The 20667-nt window shown below is 42.3% G+C and overlaps 1 protein-coding gene across 6 annotated transcripts in view; it reads right to left on the reverse strand.

Annotated features, from left to right (window-relative positions):
- ASMTL (acetylserotonin O-methyltransferase like) overlaps positions 1-20667 on the reverse strand; it is an 88433-nt gene that overhangs the window by 12399 nt on the left and 55367 nt on the right. For all 6 annotated transcript variants that reach the window (XR_008889009.1, XR_008889008.1, XR_008889007.1 and 3 more), the window contains exon 10: positions 253-434. Coding sequence is in view for 3 of the 6 variants with exons in the window: in XM_056558793.1 (XP_056414768.1) it covers positions 253-434 (182 nt within the window). In the remaining 3 variants the exon portion in view is untranslated. The remainder of the gene's footprint in view (positions 1-252; positions 435-20667) is intronic.

Here is a 20667-nt window from a genome sequence, read left to right on the forward strand (position 1 = left end):
TCCCCTTCCTGCCTTGGTGGTCTTCCACACCACCAACTAACAGGAAAGGTACTACAATTGTTCTTAGCCAAAAGGCTTTCTTACTCAGGTATAATTCAGATGTATTTTATACAAGTTTTTTCTTTTGCTAGCTTCTTTTTTGGGAAATTGTTTAAAATTTTGATAAACAAACAACTACATAAAAAATGTGAATATGTCTTTTTTTCAGCCTTACACACTATGCCAGATCACCAAAAAGCTAATTTCTCTTACGTGTACACCATCACATGTTTTCTTAATGGCAGTTTGATGTTGGCCTCTTCCTTCTACGACAGCGGAATCCAGATGTGTAAAATGGAACCATAAGTGGTCATTGGCGTACATAATATATTCGTGGATTGAATACGCAGCATCGGAGACCAGATATGTATTGGCCAATTCAGTGTTGCTGTAGACTAAAACAAGAAAAGAAAATCATATACAAATAAGTACTGCTTTAAAGGTGTAGTCCACTGGCAAAAAATTTTTTTTTACAAGTCAACTGGTGCCAGAAAGTTAAATAGTAAATTAGTCTATTTAAAAATATTAACCCTTCCAGTACTTATCAGCTGCTGTATGCTCCACAGGAAGTTCTTTTCTGTTTGAATTCCTTTCTTTCTGACCACAGTGCTCTCTGCTGACACCACTGTCCATTTTAGGTACTGTCCAGAGTAGGAGCAAATCCCCATAGCAAACCTATCTTGGTCCGGACAGCTCCTAAAATGGACAGAGGTGTCAGCAGAGAGCACTGTGGTCAGACAGAAAGGAAATTCATAAAGAAAATAACTTAGTCTGGAACATACAGCAGCTGATAAGTACTGGAAGGGTTAAGATTTTTAAATAGAAGTAATTTACAAATCTGTTTAACTTTCTGGCACCAGTTGATTTAAAGAAAAATGTTTTCCAGGGGAGTGTTCCTTTAAGCAGAATATTATACAGACAGAAACCACATTATTTGCGAGAGATGAGGTCTGAGCAACACCCGATAACATTGCTTGAACACTGTCTGCTCAACAACAAAAAAAATGTCCTTCCTGAAGTGAAGAAGGACTCAGTCTCCCTCCACGCTTATTCTCTTCTAATATGTTGTCCTTGAAGCGAATGAGTTTACCAATGTCTTTTATACAGAGCAGCTTCCTGGCACTTACACATCACACAGCAGTATTTTCCATATATGTCAGAGTGATCCGTTTCCTTTCCTTCCTTATAACCAAATGAAGAACTAGTTTCCAGAATTGGTCATAATTAAAATTCTCAAACCTCCATATGGCCTTCACTTGTCTACTCATGTAGCCACTCTTATTTTTGGTGAAGTGAGAACGGTCCCTCTGTGTTGATGTAAATATAGTTGTATGTGGGTAGAAAAGTTCAAGTTATGGTTTACTACAGTTATTTCCAAACAGGGTATCTCCAGCTATTGCAAAACTACAACTCCCGGCGTGCCCGGACAGCCACTGGCTGTCCGGGCATGCTGGGAGATGTAGTTTTGCAACAGCTGGAGACTCCCTGTTTGTAAAAAAGAGTGGTTTACTATAATATATGCAGGACTAAATATTCTAAAATGACTATATATGATGTAGAATTTTACACAATAAAAAGGAAAATGGTAAAAAAAAATGCAGAAATGATAAATGAAAAAGAGCATTGCTGATTTTTATTTATTTTTTAAACAAGACCTTTCACATGTTATATCAGGACATATGTACATGACCTTAATTGAAAAGGCCCTGTATGAGCCACAGCAGAAGCTCTGTTATCAAAAAACATGTCTTTCTCTAATGGTGTCAGGCTGGACTCACTGCAACTGATTCCACAAATGAAAAAAGTGCAATAAACAACATCAGTTGTTTAGAACCTGAATTATGAATAATTAAACATTTTGAAAATTATCAAAAATATCAAAATTATGACCAGGTGAATTGTAGACAAAGTTAAAGGGGTAGTCCAGTGGTGAAAAACGTATTCCCTATCCTAAGGATAGGGGATAAGTTTGAGATCGCTGAGGGTCCGACCGCTGGGGCCCCCTGCGATCTCTCTGTACGGGGGCCCGGCTCTCCGGTCAGATAGCGGGTGTCGACCCCCGCACGAAGCGGCGGCCGACACGCCCCCTCAATACATCTCAATGGCAAAGCCGGAGATTGCCGAAGGCAGCGCTTCGGCTCTGCTATAGATTTGTATTGAGGGGGCGTGTCGGCCGGCGCTTCGTGCGGAGGTCGACACACCCCCTTCCCGCGGGCTGTCGGGGCTCCGTACAGGAGATCGCAGGGGGCCCCATTGGTCGGACCCCCCGCAAACTGCAACTTATCCCCTATCCTTAGGATAGGGGATAAGTTGTTCACCACTGGGTCACCACTGGACTACTCCTTTAATCAATAGAATTCACATCTGAGTCCGACTATCAACAAGTTCTTTTTATGAACAAGTTTATCAACAAGTTCTTCACCCATTGAAACATAAATGAGCTGCATCCATTCAAAAGACATGTGGTTTTCAATCAGGGTGCCTACAGCTGTTGCATTAGTTGCAGATTGATCTCTCTCCCATCAAGTGATCCCTCCACCCATTGAAGTAGACAGGCTCCCTGTCATCAGCTGACTGGTGAGTCAGGTCTTGGCCGCATTGCAACCTGGGAAAAATCTGAGACAACAGTAATTTTGTATGCTGTGATAAATTAATATTGGGGTGAAAATCACAGAAGAATTGTGAGAAAACCGTCACACACCAGGTACAGACACTATATTATGAACTACACTAACTTTACAGCCCCTGTAGTATAGTCAAATAAAAAAATTGCTGGAATACCCCTTTAAGACTGATAGCAGAGATATATGACCTCGCTAGAATATATTTAGAAGGAAGAACTTGAATCAAGTTTCCTGGCGAGGAGTTCTATCAATATCTATAAGCAGTAATTTGATGCTTTGATAAATAACAAGTCTTGATTCTTCTGCAGGTAGAATGAAGTATCACAATATCCTAAGTTTATAATCTCAATATGGAGATAATCACTTTCATTTATTTGCCAACCTAAATGGTACATTTCCATCTAAATGAGTCTTAATTAAATGGAATACCATTTTTTATGTCTATTACCAAGTCCAAGTAAGAATCTCGTTTCCGTTCCTAGGGAAGCTGAATGGTCCATCATCGCATTGTCATGGGTAGCCATAGTCTGTACCGTGTGATCAGTCTGGCTTGCTGGAATCTCACATGGCTTTCATGGCTTCCATCTTGTGGAACACCCTCCTAAATTGAACACACCCTCCTAAATTGGAATTCTCCAATAAATGTAGGTTGGGTGTGTACGTATGGTAATGACTAAGACATCACTATAATACCCAGAATGCATTTTTGGTTGGTGTAATGTCATCTACCCATCCGCTAAGGGGTGCCATTGCATAAGCAATTAGCATCATTAACTGTCCAAAGTTGGTTTCAAACTCACATTCCACACGTGACGTGTGGAGCCCTGAATTAGAAGTTTAGGGATTAACTCTCACACATATACCAATTAAAACATGGTTTCTCAGACAACCCGGGGCCTAGTAGGACAGTTCCTGAAACTATCAAATTTATGCAAAAGATAAGGATACCATGGAGGTCTCTTCCACACAGACGTGTGAATCTCTCTCTGTGTCTAGTTAAATGGGTAGTTATTTGTTAGTTAGAATAACATTGCCTTCCCGCCATGTCTTAGGAATGCAAGCACTAAGCAATACTCCAAGTGAGACTCATATATAAAGATAAAATATATGTATTGATGTCCTTTACAATACTTAACCCCTTAGGGACCACGGGCGTAGAGGTACGCCCTGACGCCCTGGTCCTTAAGGACTGGACCGGCATTGGCATCCCGTGCCAATGCCCAGGGGGGTCCTGAATTCACACCGGCGATTTGCGGCGATTCCGGGTCATACGGGTCTCTGGTGACCCTGAAAATAAGGGACTGAAATAAAAAGGATGGAAAAGCGCTCCACTGTGAAGGACAATAAGTAAAAGGAGGTGAGCCCCTATCAATGGAGAGACTCACCAGATGGTGTTGTGCTATAGAGGCACAACGCTCTAGCAGGCACGTAATCCTTTCGGAAGGTTGGGATGGAAACTCCGCCTGGACATCCACCTAGGACTGCAGCTTATCCCACCCTCGGCTAGGCATAGGGAACGTGAACTGAAGATTGTGCACTTTTCTGGTGCACAGATAATAGGGATATTTCAGCGCTGTCCACAACCAAGGTAAGTAGTAAAAGTATTTATTTTTTACATGTAACGCGTTTCAAGGACGCTCCGTCCTCTTCCTGTCTGAAGAAGAGGACGGAGCGTCCTTGAAACGCGTTACATGTAAAAAATAAATACTTTTACTACTTACCTTGGTTGTGGAAAGCGCTGAAATATCCCTATTATCTGTGCACCAGAAAAGTGCACAATCTTCTGAAAATAAGGGGGATCAGAGTTGCCCAAGACACCCCCGATCCCCCTGAAGGGATAGAAGTGAGGTGGCAGGGGTGCCCCCCCTCCTATTGGTCGGTCAGAAGCGATCAACCAATAGCAGATCGGGGGCGGGGTGGGGGTGGGGTTAAAAGTTGGTTCAACCGTTCTGCCCACCCACAGTAGTCCGGGCAGAACCGACGATGACCGGCGCCCGAGGTCCCCTTACCCATCGGCGATAGGCGGCGGGTGTCAGAGGACGGCGATGCAGCTCCCTGGTGTGATGATCCTATGGATGCTGGTAAGTAGTTGCCTAGCAACATCTGGAGGGCTACAGTTTTGAGACCACTATACAGTGGTCTATAAACTGTAGCCCTCCAGATGTTTCAGAACTACAACTCCCAGCATGCCCAGACAGCTGTTTGCTGTTTGGGCATGCTGGGATTTTCAGTTTTGCCACAGCTGGAGGGCTACAGTTTGGAGATCACTGTGCAGTGGTCTCTAAACTGTGGCCCTTCAGATCTTGCAAAACTACAACTCCCAGCATGCCCAAACAGCAAACAGCTGTCTCGGCATGCTGGGAGTTGTAGTTGCATACTTCCAGCTGCTGCATAACTACATCTCCCAGCATGCCCTTCGGTGATCAGTACATGCTGGAAGTTTTAGTTTTGCAACAGCTGGTGATACACTGGTTGGAAAATACTGAGTTAGGTAATAGAACCTAACTGAAGGTTTTCCAACCAGTGTGCCTCCAGCTGTTGCAAAAGAACATCTCCCAGCATGTACGGTCTGTCAGTACATGATGGGAGTTGTAGCTTTGCAACAGCTGAAGGTTTGCCCCCCCCCCCCCCCATTTGAATGTACAGGGTTTACAGTGAGTCTTCTGCTTCAAGTTTGAGCTGCGGCAAATTTTCTGCCACAGCGCAAACTCCTAGCGGGAAATTCACTGTAAACCCCCACCAGTGCGAATGTACCCTATAAACACTACACTAGCCTTAACACCCCACAGGTGTTTGACAAATTTTCGTTAGAGTTGGATGGGAAAATGAAAAAAAAAAAATTTCACTAAAATGCTGGTGTTACCCTAAAGTTTTCATTTTCACAAGGGAAAATAGGAAAAAAGCCCCCCCCAAATTTTGAATCCCATTTCTTCTGAGTAAGAACTTACCCAAAATGTGGATGTAAAGTGCTCTGCGAGTGCACTACAATGCTCAAAAGAGTGCCAAAACATGAATTAGTTTGGTATGGAAGTCGGGGGCCTTGTGCATTTACAAAGCCCCCCCGTGGTAAGTACTGTGGACCCCCCCACATGTGACCCCATTTTGGAAACAACACCCCTCACGGAATGTAATAAGGGGTACAGTGAGCATTTACACCCCACAGGTGTCTGACAAATTTTTGGAGCAGTGGTCAGTGAAAATGAAAAATTTTATTTTTCATTTGCACAGCCCACAGTTCCCCTTATTAAATTCTGTGAGGGGTGTAATTTCCAAAATGGGGTCACATGTGGGGGGTCCACAGTACTTACCACGGGGGGCTTTGTAAATGCACAAGGCCCCCGACTTCCATATCAAACAAATTCTCTCTCCAAAAGCTCAATGGCGCTCCTCCTCCTCTGAGCATTGTAGTGCGCCAGCAGAGCACTTTACATCCACATATGGGGTATTTCCATACTCAGAAGAGCTGGGGTTACAAATTATGGGGGGCATTTTTTCTCCCATTACCCTTTGTAAACATGGTAAATTTACACATACGACTTTAACGAAAGTCGTCGCGGCCTTTACGCCCCCTCCCATAGACATGATAGGGGATAAGATGTTTTTGCCCGGAATACCCCTTTAAGGCTCACTAGACCCCTTATTACATGCTTTGAGGGGTGTAGTTTCCAAAACAGTATGGCATGTGTTTTTTCTTTTCTTGCTGTTCTGCCACCATAGGGGCTTCCTAAATGTGACATGCCCCCCAAAAAACATTTCAGCAAAATTCACACTGCTAAATCCCATTCTCGCACCTTCCCTTCTGAGCCCTCTATTGTGCCCGCCGAACACTTCACATACACATATGAGGCATTTCCTTACTCAAGAGAAATTGATTACAAATTTTGAGGGCTTTTTCTCCTATTACCCCTTGTAAAAATTCAAAAACTGGGTCTACAAGAACATGCGAGTGTAAAAAATGAAGATTTTGAATTTTCTCCTTCACTTCGCTGCTATTCATGTGAAACACCTAAAGGGTTAACACACTTTCTGAATGTCATTTTGAATACTTTGAGGGGTGCAGTTTTTATAATGGGGTCATTTGTGGGGTATTTCTAATAAGAAGGCCCTTCAAATCCACTTCAAAACTGAACTGGTCCCTGAAAAATTTTTCATCAAATTTTTGAATTTTTCGCCAAGAAATGATGCAAGTATAGAAGAAAATTTACCACTAACAAAGTAGAATATGTCATGAAAAAACAATCTTGGAATCAGAATGAAAAGTAAAAGCATCCCAGAATTATTAATGCTTAAAGTGACAGTGGTCAGATGTGCAAAAAACGCTCTGTTCCTTGAGGGGTTAAAGGGGTATTCCAGGAAACATCAGTCATTTTGAAGAGTAAGCAGAAGATTACTCTATATTTCTTAATACACAACACCATCTTCTCTTTAAAAAAGAAGATCCACAGCAGCTGAGGTATGTATCATAAAGGTTTGCTGCATCAGGGTGGGTTAATGGGGTATTCCAGAAAAACATTTTTTTATATATATCAACTGGCTCCAGAAAGTTAAACAGATTTGTAAATTACTTCTATTAAAAAATCTTAATCCTTCCAGTAATTATCATCTGCTCAAGTTGAGTTGTTCTTTTCTGTCTGACCACAGTGCTATCTGCTGACACCTCTGCTTGTCTTAGGAACTATCCAGAGTAGGAGCGAATCCCTATAGCAAACCTCTAATGCTTCGGACAGTTCCTGAGACAAGCTGAGGTGTCAGCAGAGAGCACTGTTGTCAGAAAGAAAAGAACAACTCACCTTTAGCAGCTGATAACTACTGGAAGTATTAAGATTAAGATTTTTTTAATAGTAATTTTAAAAGTCATTTACAAATCTGTGTACCTGTCTGGAGCCAATTTTTTCCTGGAATACCCATTTAAGAGAATATGACAATATCATATGTCCTACTGATTACCTTATAAATCAGAAACTAAGGTTCATTTGGAAAAGACATAATAATAAAGTTGCAGTTTCTTATCTCAACCCCCCAGTACTGTCTAGAGAATGTAACTAGCCCCCTTATCTGTCTTATCTAAACAGCTATAAATATCTAAGGAGACAAGAAGTATTCTTCTCCCAGGCTGGCACTTGTAGAGAAGAAACTCTGAATAAATGGTGGCTTACTTAGAATCCACACAAAATGGCCGACATTATGCTATTAAACATACTGATTTAATTTTGGGGCATTCAATAAGTATGACAAGGAGGCAATAGGGGCCATAGGGGCTGGCAAAATCACAAGTATAACTACAGGGGACACAGAACAGGTATTGTGGTGGCTTTGGAGCATTTTTACTTTTCTTAATTTCCCCGGAGCACCCCTTAAATAGAAGGAGAGGCACACCCAACCACATACCCTGGAACAAACAGGGAAGTTGATGCATTCTAGGTGTGGCTTTTCCCTTTGTCGTTACACCTGAGGATTAGCTAAATGGACCTTAAAGGGGTATTCCAGGAAAAAACTTTTTTTTATATATCAACTGGCTCCAGAAAGTTAAACAGATTTGTAAATGACTACTATTAAAAAATCTTAATCCTTTCAGTACTTATGAGCTTCTAAGGTTGTTCTTTTCTGTCCAAGTGCTTTCTGATGACACGTGTCTTGGGAAACGCCCAGTTTAGAAGAGGTTTGCTATGGGGACTTGCTTCTAAACTGGGCGTTTCCCGAGACATGTGTCATCAGAGAGCACTTAGACAGAAAAGAACAACCTTAACTTCAGAACTCATAAGTACTGAAAGGATTAAGATTTTTTAATAGAAGTAATTTACAAATCTTTTTAACTTTCTGAAGCCAGTTGATATATAAAAAAAAGTATTTTCCTTGATAACCCCTTTAAAAGGAGTACTCCAGAGGAATTTATTATTTTTCCTCTGTGCCCCGGCTGCAAAAAGTAAAATAATAAACTTGAACTCACCTTCCGCCGCTCCCCCCGTTGTGCCGATATCACTCTTCTGTCTTCTGGGCCCGGTCTTCTTCCGCATCCTGAAGCCTGATGCGTCACACTGCACTCAGCTTATTGATGGCCTCTGCAATGTCCCACTGCACTCACCATATCACTGGCCAAGGAGGGACATTGCTGTGGCTGGCGATAAGCTGAGAACGAGCTCCAGGATGTAGAAGAAGACCGGGCCCAGAAGACAGAAGAGTGATATCACACACTGGGGGAGCGGCGAAAGGTGAGGTAAAGTTTGTTATTTTACTGTTTGCAGCCCGGCTACAGAGGAAAGATAAAAAATTACACTGTAGTACGCCTTTAAATAAAAGATGACATGGGCGGTATATCTACAATACAGCAACAGCAAATCCAATCAAGGTCCGTTCAGCTAATCTTTGGGTGTTACAACTAAGGGTGAAGCCTTAAATGCTTTAGACTTCCTGTTTGTTCTGTGGGTATGTCTCTGCTTATGTTTTAAATGGACTGCAATAAAGATGAAGATTTTTTTAACAAGCAATGGTGAACCATATAATCTTTTCAGTTAGACATGCTAGCCATAATGAATCCAAGATCAGCTGAAGGGCTTTTCTTTGTAATAAATATATCACATTCAGGCACGGTGGTGCTGATGATGTAGTGATGCCAAGGGCAACGCTGTTTACCTTAAAATGTATGGGGCAACCAAAAAAAAAAAAAAAAAGAAACCCCAATTTTGCAACTTGGGGGGGGGGGGGGATTTTATTTTTACACAGTGCGCTTTATGGTTACACTAACATGTTCTCCAAGATTAAAAAAATGTTTCATTCCCCTTAGAGGGCTATTTATAGCAATCTATTGATTGTTATTATCGTTCAGTGCTATGCATAAGCATTGCACTATTCAGTGACCTCTGCAATCCACTTGTGCAGCCTTCCAGAAGGAAGACCATACAAATGGCTCACAGTAGAGTGGCACGGAGCAGGTCAGGGGACCTCTGGCCGCCATCTTTACTCAATGGACCCCTAAAATCATGCTGCGGGTCATCAGATGAGTCTCACAAAACTCCCTTGATGCTTTAGATACTATGGTAAGTATTGATCACAGCATCTAAAGGCTTAATAGCACTGTGCTGGAGGATGATGTACAGTATAGCACTACAGATGACATGTTTGGGGAGAAGCTGGGTATTGATGTACTGGGTTTGCAAGATGTTGTATGAGCAAAAAGGTAAGAAACAGAGTTTAATGACGATGATGAAAAGCCTGCAGATTTAAGGGAGGGGAAAGAGGTGTGATTACAAAAGTAAAAGCTGACCAGAACTTTATGGGCAAAGATGAGAGGAAAGACTTGATACACCTTTGAAACACATTGTGGACCCTCTAGAAGAGGCCAAGAGGAGGCAGAGGGTTACTGAAGATAGACAAACTAAACAACAGGCAGTGAACAGCAGATTACAGAGAAGTGAGACACCTAGTGGCCAATATTTCAAAGCTGTTTTTTTTTTTCTGGGATAATGAGTAATTATTGGTAATGGAAATGACTTACAAAATGTTACATAACGCATGAAATAGATGGAAGCTGTTTAAAATCACAATAACCATTTAAGGCTTAAATGTTTTTGTTAGGTAACAGAGTAAAGCACACACACACATACACGCAAATCAGAATGACTGTTTTCATGGCTATTTTCCTGTCAAGGTCCCTGTTAGACAGTAATTATTCCGAACATCCTTAAAAACACCTACACAGCAGCAGTGTCCCTGAAAATGATTTAAATATATTGCCAACAATGTAATGTCACAAAGAGGCACATGGAGACACAGCTGCTATCCACTGTATCTATGCTCTTATCCTTGTTAAAGGAATTTACTTTTAACCATGAGAAAAGGAAAAAAAAACAGTGTCTACAACTACCTGTATTATTCCATGTAAAACTTCCTCTAGTTTCTGGATTACTAATAACATTGGACCTACAGCCATAATTACTCTCTAACACCTTTCAATTTTATTAAATGACTAGGAGCATCATAGACACAATGCATTACTCCCACTTTTGTTTTACTAATTTAAACCTAGCATAGACATGTATTTTTTGTAAATTGTTTAATTTTCTGATTGTGAACTTTATTAAAGGGGTATTCCGGTGAAAAATACATTCTTCATATCAACTGGCTCCAGAAAGTTAAATGGGCACTCTCATTAAAACAAATTTTTACTATTGCACTCCTTATGGTAAATAAAAAATATTTCTAATATACTTTGGTTAAAAAAAAATTAAGTTTTCTATGTTTTATTTGTGCTTAAAAAGCTCAAGAGCACATTTTCCACCATCTTATACACAGACTTAGAACTGAAGCCCAAACACAGGAAGTGCAGCCTGGAGTGCTGAGGGTGTGTGTGTGTCCAACCAACAGCATATGGCAGTTAAGTGTGAGAGGAGCTATGATTGGATGAGGCTGGACACCCCCCCCCCCCCCCCCTCAGCACTCCCGGCTGCACTTTCTGTGTTTGGACTTCGGTCCAAAGTCTGTGTATAAGATGGGGGAAATGTGCTCTTGAGCTTTTTTAAGCACAAATAAAACATAGAAAACTTCATTTTTTTTTAAACAAAGTATATTAGAAATATTTTTTATTTACCATAAGGAGTGCAATAGCAAAAATAAATTTTAATGAGAGTTACCCTTTAAACAGATTTGTAAATTACTTCTATTAAAAAAATCTTAATCCTACCAGTACTTGTCAGCTGCTGAAGTTGAGTTGTTCTTTTCTGTCTGACCAGCATTTAAAAAAGAGAACAGCCCTCGAGCCTATACCCTCTAAAGCCATTTTCAGCTTTAAAAAAAAATCCACCTGAAGTTATCTGCGGCCAATTAGCTATTTGGAACCTTTGGGTCAGTGTTCCTCTTCTCGAGAGACTCTGAGCACCTATATTTAGTTAACTGATATATACGGCCATCTTAACTTCTGCTCCTCAGACCTCTCCATCGCTCTGAATACCACTTGCCTATTTTGTCTTTTGTTTTACGTTACACCTGAGTGCCGTGGTGAAGTGGGATCTGTCGCAAGCCTGAGGTACGTACCTTCTCCCCACATCGTCCTATTTTCTGGTCTCTTCTCTTTCTTCTAACTTCCTCGGTCTCTCTCACCCTTTTCCTTTTCTTCCTCTTGTTTGGAGAGATATAAGTTTATCTTTCCATTATCACTATGTCAGGACAGTGAAAATTTTTGCAGTACATTTTACTATTCCCTATGTTGCCATTTGCGTTTCATATATCAAGAATGTGTGTCACTGCTCAGTATTATTATTGCCGCTTTCTTTCCTTTTTTTTCTATTTTGGAAAGTCGCCTTTTGAGTGCTAAGCACAAAAGGTTTACTTCTGTATTCACTATTGAAAGCAATAAAAAATTTCAAATAAAAAAAAAGTTTCAGTTGGTGACGGGTACTGGTACTTAAAGGAGTAGTGCAACAAAAACTTTCTTTCCCATATTGAGCTTGGTTTTAAACGTTATATAGAAACCCCAATTAGCACCATGCCCGAATCCGCAGCAGTACCTGAGATCTGAACAGTCCAGAAGCTGAGCTGTTCCTCAGTAGCTGTGACGTCCGACCCCCTGTATGCTGCCTCTCGTCGCCATTTTGTGCAAGGACCCAGCATCTTTAGCACTCTGTGCTGGCCTTCCCTGCAGCAAGTCGGGTCCTCCCCATCTCTCAATATTCATATGTTCAGGGGGAGCTCAGCCTGCATTGGCGTGAGACAGGGGTAGGCAGCAGGGGGCGTACTACATTATTAGATACGGGGTGGGGAGTGAGAATCAGGGAGGGCTTGTGAGCCGTGGGACTGCAGCAAGGCCTGATGGGTAACGTCTTTCCTGACATCACAGGCACACGTACAGGACCCAGAAGTACCAGGATGGACGGCGGGCTGCAGCGGGTCAATTTCTGCGATTTCTATTTTATTTCTGCTATTTTTTTGGGGGCATTACAATACTCCTTTAACAACTTATTCCTGATAAAAATGATGAATGGTATTTTTCAAATACACAATATCACGTGTTGAAAATATCCAAATTCAAGTTATCAAGGTACATTAGACTAACCATGTGTTAGAGGGTTACAGGCTGTCACTGAAAAACCATGTGATGACATACTACATACTATTTTGGTACACAAGTAGTGTGGGGAATAATGGTAGCGTGGGGATGAACAAGGCCATATATGAATACAAGTAATGTTCAATCAGAAGAAGCATACACCCACGAGTTAATGAATATTCAGCCAACCCATCCAAGGGAGGAGTAATATACTCGCAATAAACCTTTTATGTATGTTTATGGACAGGCAGTAATAGAAGACACATCCTCAATTAAAATAAACACGCCCTCATTTATAAAGGAAATACCTTCAATTATCATAGACATGCCCATAATTTGAGCATAAGAGGCACTGAGAAAACAGAACTGGGGGTGTCCAATACAAGGGAGCTTGGGGGCACAAGGATACAGGGCCTCCAAGATGAAGTAGGAGAATGACGGCTGGAAGAAGCTAACAGAGGCGGTCATCTTAAAGCTGGATGAAGCACCTAGTCCATATATTTGGAAGAAATCTCAGCTGGTGAGATAGATTTGATGACACAAGCCTATGTAACTCTCCTAAATAATTAACTTATGCCATTATTTGAAAATACTAATTCTAAGGGCTGCCATTGTGTGAAGATTTATTGTTTTATTGTACTGTCTGCAATGATGTCGAGAAGATTACAATAATTGGTCAGACCGGAATATAGTTATGCAACCCGTTTCCGGTACTACCATTTTTTTTAAAATTCCCTATCCACACCAGTAAGACCCACCAAACTCCACCAAACGTTTTCTCAGCGTGACCCGGGCCCTATTAGTGGTTCAGGGTGATGCGATTTGCCACCCTTTTTTTTAGGCTGCAGCGTTCCCCCCCCCTCCCCCCCCATATAACGGTGTGTGATTTATAATCACACCGTTAAACATAAAGTTACACCAAGCACACACTACATACTTCTCCGCCCCCCCAATGAATGGTACGCCATTGATGCAGCAGAAATGAGGACATTTTGGGGCCTCCTGCTGCATATGGGCCTGGGCAAAAAGCCCAGTGTCAGACAGTACTGGAGCAGGGACGGCCTATACCAGACCCAGCTTTACAGTACAGTCATGACACAGAGGCGGTTCGAGGCCATTCGGAAATGCCTCCAATACACTGATAATGCGGCATGTCCACCCCGAAGTGATCCCACCTATGACCGGCTTTACAAAGTGAGGCCGGTCATAGATCACTTTGGGGCCAAATTTTTGGAGGCCTACGTACCCCTCAGGGAGCTCTCGGTAGAGGAGTCTCTAATCAGCTTTAAAGGGAGACTCATCTTCCACCAGAACATTCCCTCGAAGCGGGCGCGGTATCGCATCAAGCTCTACAAACTTTGTGAGAGTACCTCCAGGTACACTTACAAGTTTAGAGTATATGAGGGACGAGATTCCCGTATTGAACCCCCAGAATGTTCCCCCACTCTGGGTGTTAGAGGGAAAATTGTTTGGTACCTTGTGCACCCATTGCTGGATAAGGGTTACCACCTTTACGTGGACAACTTTTCTACCAGCATCCCTCTGTTCACATCCCTTGCCGCCAGATCCACTTCCGCTTGTGGGACCGTGCGGAAGAACCAGAGAGGCCTCCCTTTAAATTTTCTCCAGACACCTATGCCCAAGGGTGAGTCCCGTGCCCTTACCCAAGAAAACCTGTTGCTGGTCAGGTATAAGGATAAGAGGGATGTCATTATGCTGACCACAATTCATGGTAACGGCAGCTCACCTGTCCCTGTACCACAACAAAGGTCCCCAAGGCCGATTGTATTCTGGACTACAATCGGTATATGGGGTGAGTTGATCTCTCTGATCAAATCCTCAAGCCATATAATGCCATGCTAAAAACACGGTTATGGTACAAAAAAGTTGCAGTCTACTTGGTACAGGTTGCCATGTACAACTCTTTTGTACTGTCACAGTACGCTGGCAACACAGGGACATTTCTTCAGTTCCAAGAAGAAGTCCTAAAGGTCCTGATCTTTGGTGATCGGGAAAGAGCAGGCTGGACTTCCCAAGGAACTGAAGTTATAGGTGCCAGGATCGTGCCAGAAAAGATGCAAAGTGTGTTACAAGAGGGCGATACGGAAGGACACCACCACTCAATGTGACACTTTCCCCGAATATCCGGGCCTCTGTATTAAGGATTGCTTCAGGGAGTATCACACGAGGAGTACTTAATTTTCCCTCTTCATTAAAATTTTCCATAATTTGACCCCAATGTACCAAGTCCAGAGTAAATTCCAAGTTTTAACCCGATAAAACCACTAAATTGCCCCAAAAACTATTTTATAAAAAAAAAAAAAAAACCTGATAAAACCTCTGGGGGTATTTTTTCCAAAAATGGGTCATGGGTCACTGAGTCACTATCATCGGGGACTTTTTTATGTTGCCTCAAATGAGCAGCGCTCTCTTTCCACCTGAGCAGGGTGTGCATTTGAAGCAACAGGTTAGAGACGGCCACACATTTTTTTTTTAGTTTTGGCTATGCTCTGGGTCATCATTCTGGGAACATAACCTGTTTTATAATTTTATGTCCCACTGTACCCCTTGTTAGTAATTTACCCCATGTAACACTCCTTGAGGGGGGGGGGGGGTACGCTGTCCTGGCTCCTTAGGCAGCTATGCAGAAGCTCAAGGCCCCTGACTGCGCTCCTGCTCTTCTGAGACCTGTGTGCACCCGCAGAGCAGTTTATGCCCAGAGGTATGTCCTTACTCCATGAGGTATGTCCTTACTCCAAAGAAATGTATTTACGGTGACATTTTTCTCCTAATACCACTTGTGAAAATGAAAAATTTGGGGTAACCGCAGCATTTTAGTGTACAAAATCTAATTTTTCCTTTTCACATCCCACTTTAATGAACATTTATTAAACACCTGTGGGGTGTTAAAGACTCACTGTACCCCTTGTTACGTTCCTTGAGGGGTGTATTTTTCAAAAAAGTATGCCATGTGTTTTTTTTTGCTGTTCTGGCACGATAGGGGCTTCCTAACATGTCCCCCCCTCCCCATTTCAGCAAAATTTAATGTGATTCCTTCTCTTCTGAGCATTGTAGTGCACCCGCAGTGCGCTTGATGTCCAAACATGGGGTATTTCCATACTCAGAGGAGATGGGGTTACAAATTTAGGGGGGCATTTTCTCCTATTACCACTTGTAAAAAAGTAAAATTTGGGGGAAAACCAGCATTTTAGTGAAAAAAAAAAAAATTCATTTTTTACACATCGGACTAACGAAAAGTCGTCAAACACCTGTGGGGTGTTAAGGCTCACTGTACCCCTTGTTACATTGAGGGGTGTAGTTTCCAAAATAGTATGCTATGTGTTTTTTTTTGCTGTCCTGGCACCATAGGGGTTTCTTAAACGTGGCATGCCCCCCAAAAACCATTTCAGAAAAACTCACTCTCCAAAATCCCATTGTCGCTCCTTCCCTTCTGAACCCTCTACTGCGCCCGCCGAACACTTGACATACACATATGAGGCCATGTGTTTTTTTTTTGCTGTCCTGGCACCATAGGGGCTTCCTAAATGCGACATGCCCCCCAAAAACCATTTCATCAAAATTTGCTTGCCAAATGTGACTCCTTCTCTTCTGAGCATTGTAGTTTGCCCGCAGAGCATTTTACGTCCTAACATGGGGTATTTCCTTACTCAGAAGAGATGGGGTTACAAATTTTGGGGGGCATTTTCTTCCATTACCCTTTGTAAAAATGGCAACTTTGGGAAAAAAACTGCATTTTAGTTGAAATTTCTTTTATTTTCATTTACACATCCAAATTTAACGAAAAGTCGTGAAACACCTGTGGGGTGTTAAGGCTCACTGGACCACTTATTACGTACCTTGAGGGGTGTATTTTCCCAAATAGTATGCCATGTGTTTTTTTTTTTGCTGTTCTGGCACCATAGGGGCTTCCTAAATGCGACATGCCCCCCAAAAAACATTTCAGCAAAATTCACTCTCCTAAATCCCATTGTCGTTCCTTCCCTTCTGAGCCCTCTACTGTGCCCACCAAACACTTCACATACACATATGAGGTATTTCCTTACTCGAGAGAAATTAGGTTATAAATTTTGGGGGGCTTTTTCTCCTATTACCCCTTGTAAAAATGCAAAAACTGGGTCTACAAGAACATGTGAGTGTAAAAAAATGAAGATTTTGAATTTTCTCCTTCATTTTGCTGCTATTCCTGTGAAACACCTAAAGGGTTAACAAACTTACTGAATGTCATTTTGAATACTTTGAAGGGTGCAGTTTTTATAATAGGGTCACTTGTGGGGTATTTCTAATAAGAAAGCCCTTCAAATCCACTTTAAACCTGAACTGGTCCATGAAAAATTTTGATTTTGAGAATGTTGTGAAAAATTGGAAAATTGCTGCTGAACTTTGAAGCCCTCTGATGTATTCCAAAAGTAAAAACATGTCAACTTTATGATGCAAACATAAAGTAGACATATTGGTGGAGATTTATCAAAACTAGTGCAAAGGAAAAGTTGCCCATAGCAACCAATCAGATTGCTGCTGTCATTTTTCAGAGGCCTTGTTAAAAATGAAAGAAGTGATCTGATTGGTTGCTATGGGCAACTCAGTAACTTTTCCTCTGCACAGGTTTTGATAAATCTCCCCCATTGTATTTGTGAATCAAAATATAAAATTTAGTTGGTATGTCTATTTTCCTTACAAGCAGAGAGTTTCAAAGTTAGAAAAATGCAAAATTTTCAATAGAATTTTTCACCATGAAATGATGCATCGAAGTATCGACAAAATTTTACCACTAACAAAGTAGAATATGTCACGAAAAAACTAACTCTGGATCAGAATGAAAAGTAAAAGCATCCCAGAGTTAATAATGCTTACAGTGACAGTGGTCAGATGTGCATAAAACGCTCTGGTCATTAAGGCCAAAATGGGTCTGGTCCTTAAGGGGTTAAAGAGTTGAATATTATCCCACGGGAGGCAGTACACTCAATTGACTCAAATTTAATGAAATTTAGTAAGATCTGCATATAAATGGGATTTTTTATAACGTGTAACCAAAAAGGGTTGAGCCGCAAAGGTTGGAGCGTCAGTGTGCCCCTAGACATGTCTAATATAACTTGTAGTCAAAAAGTTCTAGGGACTAGGTTACCACTGAGTTTTTCAAGACTGAAGTCCAGGATAACATTAAAATCTCTGATATTGCTTTACGTTTACAGTCCGTAAAGCAATGACTTCATGCAATACTTCAGGGGAAGCATATTTGTCATTAAATAAAACTCCTTTCATTTGTTTGAGATATGTTTCATGAACACACAATGATCAGCTATTTAACAAATATTGTTTTGTTTCCTATATTATTTTTTGTATTTGCTAGGAATTAAAAAGCTGGGTGACCAACTTCTACGTGTGGGTAAGTAAGAGAATAATAGCCAACCACTTAATAGTGATTAAAAAGAGCTTTCTGGTTATCATATATTAATGGCTTATCCTTACAATAGAATGTCTGTTTAGATCCGGATGCGCTACTGACCGCCCTTAGAGTCAGCCTCCTACTTTGCCCGTGTGCCCTGCTTTGTCTGCATGTAGCAGCAATACGCAGTGGTCAACATCAGGGCTCAAGTCCCGCAGGAACACACGGGAACTAAGTTCCTGCACTTATTCCACAGCAGGGACACCGTTCCCATTAGCAGGAGTCCTGCAGGACCAGCCATTATGTGGAAGAGTTCCCGCACTTTTTTTTCCAGGACTTGACCCCTAGTCAACATGATCCCTTCATTCATTTTTTTGGGGAGAGCCAGAGACAAAGCGCTCGTGTATCTCAAGCTCTCCTACAGAAATGCATGGAAAGGGCACATCAACCACCAATTTGTGCAGTGGTTGACACCATCCACCATCAGAGACTTATCCCTTATCCTGTGGATAGGGGATAAGTTGTTCAGTACTGGAGTACCCCTTTAAAGTCTTACTCCAGGACCTCTACCGCCAAGGGTTTATTAAATAGAGCCGGGACAAGGTTACCACTGAGTTTATCAAGACTGAAGGCCAGGATAACATTAAAGGGGTATACCAGGAAAAAAAAAAAGTATATCAACTGGCTCCAGAAAGTTAAACAGAAGTGTAAATTACTTCTATTAAAACAATCTTAATCCTTTCAGTAGTTATCAGCTGCTGAAGTTGAGTTGTTATTTTCTTTCTGACAACAGTGCTCTCTGCTGACATCTCTGCTTGTCTCAGGAACTGTCCGAAGCATTAGAGGTTTGCTATGGGGATTTGCTCCTACTCTGGACAATTCCTGAGACATGCAGAGGTGTCAGCAGAGAGCACTGTTGTCAGATAGAAAAGAACAACTAAACTTCAGCAGCTGACAACTACTGGAAGGATCAAGATGTTTTAAATGAAAGTTATTTACAAATCTGTTTAACTTTCTGGAGCCAGTTGAGTATATATATATATATATATATATATATATATATATATATAAAAAATTCCTGGAATACCCCTTTAAAATCTCTGCTGGAGTTGCTGGACCGCTGTTTAGCAGAGGGTGCTGTATGTTGGCACAGTAATCATCTGATATAGATGACCTATCCTAAGGATAAGAAGCCAATATATTGCAACCCGAAAACCCCATTCAAGCATTTTTATTCAGGCATAAAAATTGTAGTGAAAATCTATGCCAGCTCAGAGTTGGCATAGATCTCTGAGGCTACCACGCAGGCAGCCAAGGATGCACTTTATTCAGAGGGGTTGCCTGCATGGTATTTATTTAGAGGCATGGTTATATGAGAACTTCCTATCAGATCTGGGTGGTGCCAACCACTGTGCTTCACCAATCCCTAGATCCTTGGTCTCAAACTGTGGCCCTCCAGATTAGGGATCGACCGATTATCGGTATGGCCGATATTATCGGCCGATAATCACGATTTTGGGCATTATCGGTATCGGCAATTACCTTGCCGATAAGCCGATAATGCCCCGCCCCCCGCACCGCGACCGCACCCCCCCCCATCCGCTGCACCGCGTCGCACCCCCCACCGTAGTGCTGGGCGGTCTCCCACGGTATGGATTTTTGCCCATACCGCTATACCGGTCAGGCACCTCCCCCAACCTCCGACTCAATAAAAAAAATTTAACTTACCTGTAATGGGGGTGGTCCGGGCCATCCATCCTTCCTGTAGTGTCTGGCGGCATTCCGGGTGAACCGGTCCGGGCTGTCCTTCTCCGGGGGTCATCTTCTCCACTCCGGGCAGGCTCCGGCCTAGTACGCTGCATAGACGCCGCTACGCCGTGACTTCAGGTGCGTCGCTGCGCACGGGCGTCACTGCTCAGCGGCGTCTATGCTGCGTTACTAGGCCGGAGCCTGCCCGGAGTGGAGAAGATGACCCCGGAGAAGAAGGACAGCCCGGACGGGTTCACCCTCCACCCAGAATGCTGCCGGACACTACAGGAAGGATGGATGGCCCGGACCACCCTGACAGGTAGGGGGAGAGAAGCGGGTGGTGGTGGCGGCGGCCTATGGCACCGCAAAAGCCACTGCAGTGCATTGATTTAAAGCGCCCGCTTTAAATCAATGTTCTGCAGTGTTGTCGCAGGGGGATAAATAGCCGATAACTTATACCGGAATATCGGTATAAGTTATCGGCTATCGGCCCTAACCTCCACCGATTATCGGTATGGGCCCTAAAAAAACGATATTGATCGATCCCTAGTCCAGATGTTGCAAAACTTCAACTCCCAGCATGCCCGGACAGCCAACGGCTGTCCGGGCATGCTGGGAGTTGAAGTTTTGCAACATCTGAAGGGACAAAATTTGAGACCACTGCCCTAGGTGAAAGGGACCATAAGAAATGCAACACACTTCCTTCAAAGTACTGGGCTGGGAGTAGTGCTGCATAGTGAAAAGAAAGCGAAGAGGCGATTGAATGTTACCTATATAGCACTTGGGACCCTTTATGTGGAGATCTAAACTGA

The sequence above is a fragment of the Hyla sarda genome, chromosome 2, assembly GCF_029499605.1.
Source record: "Hyla sarda isolate aHylSar1 chromosome 2, aHylSar1.hap1, whole genome shotgun sequence".
Taxonomy (NCBI): domain Eukaryota; kingdom Metazoa; phylum Chordata; class Amphibia; order Anura; family Hylidae; genus Hyla; species Hyla sarda.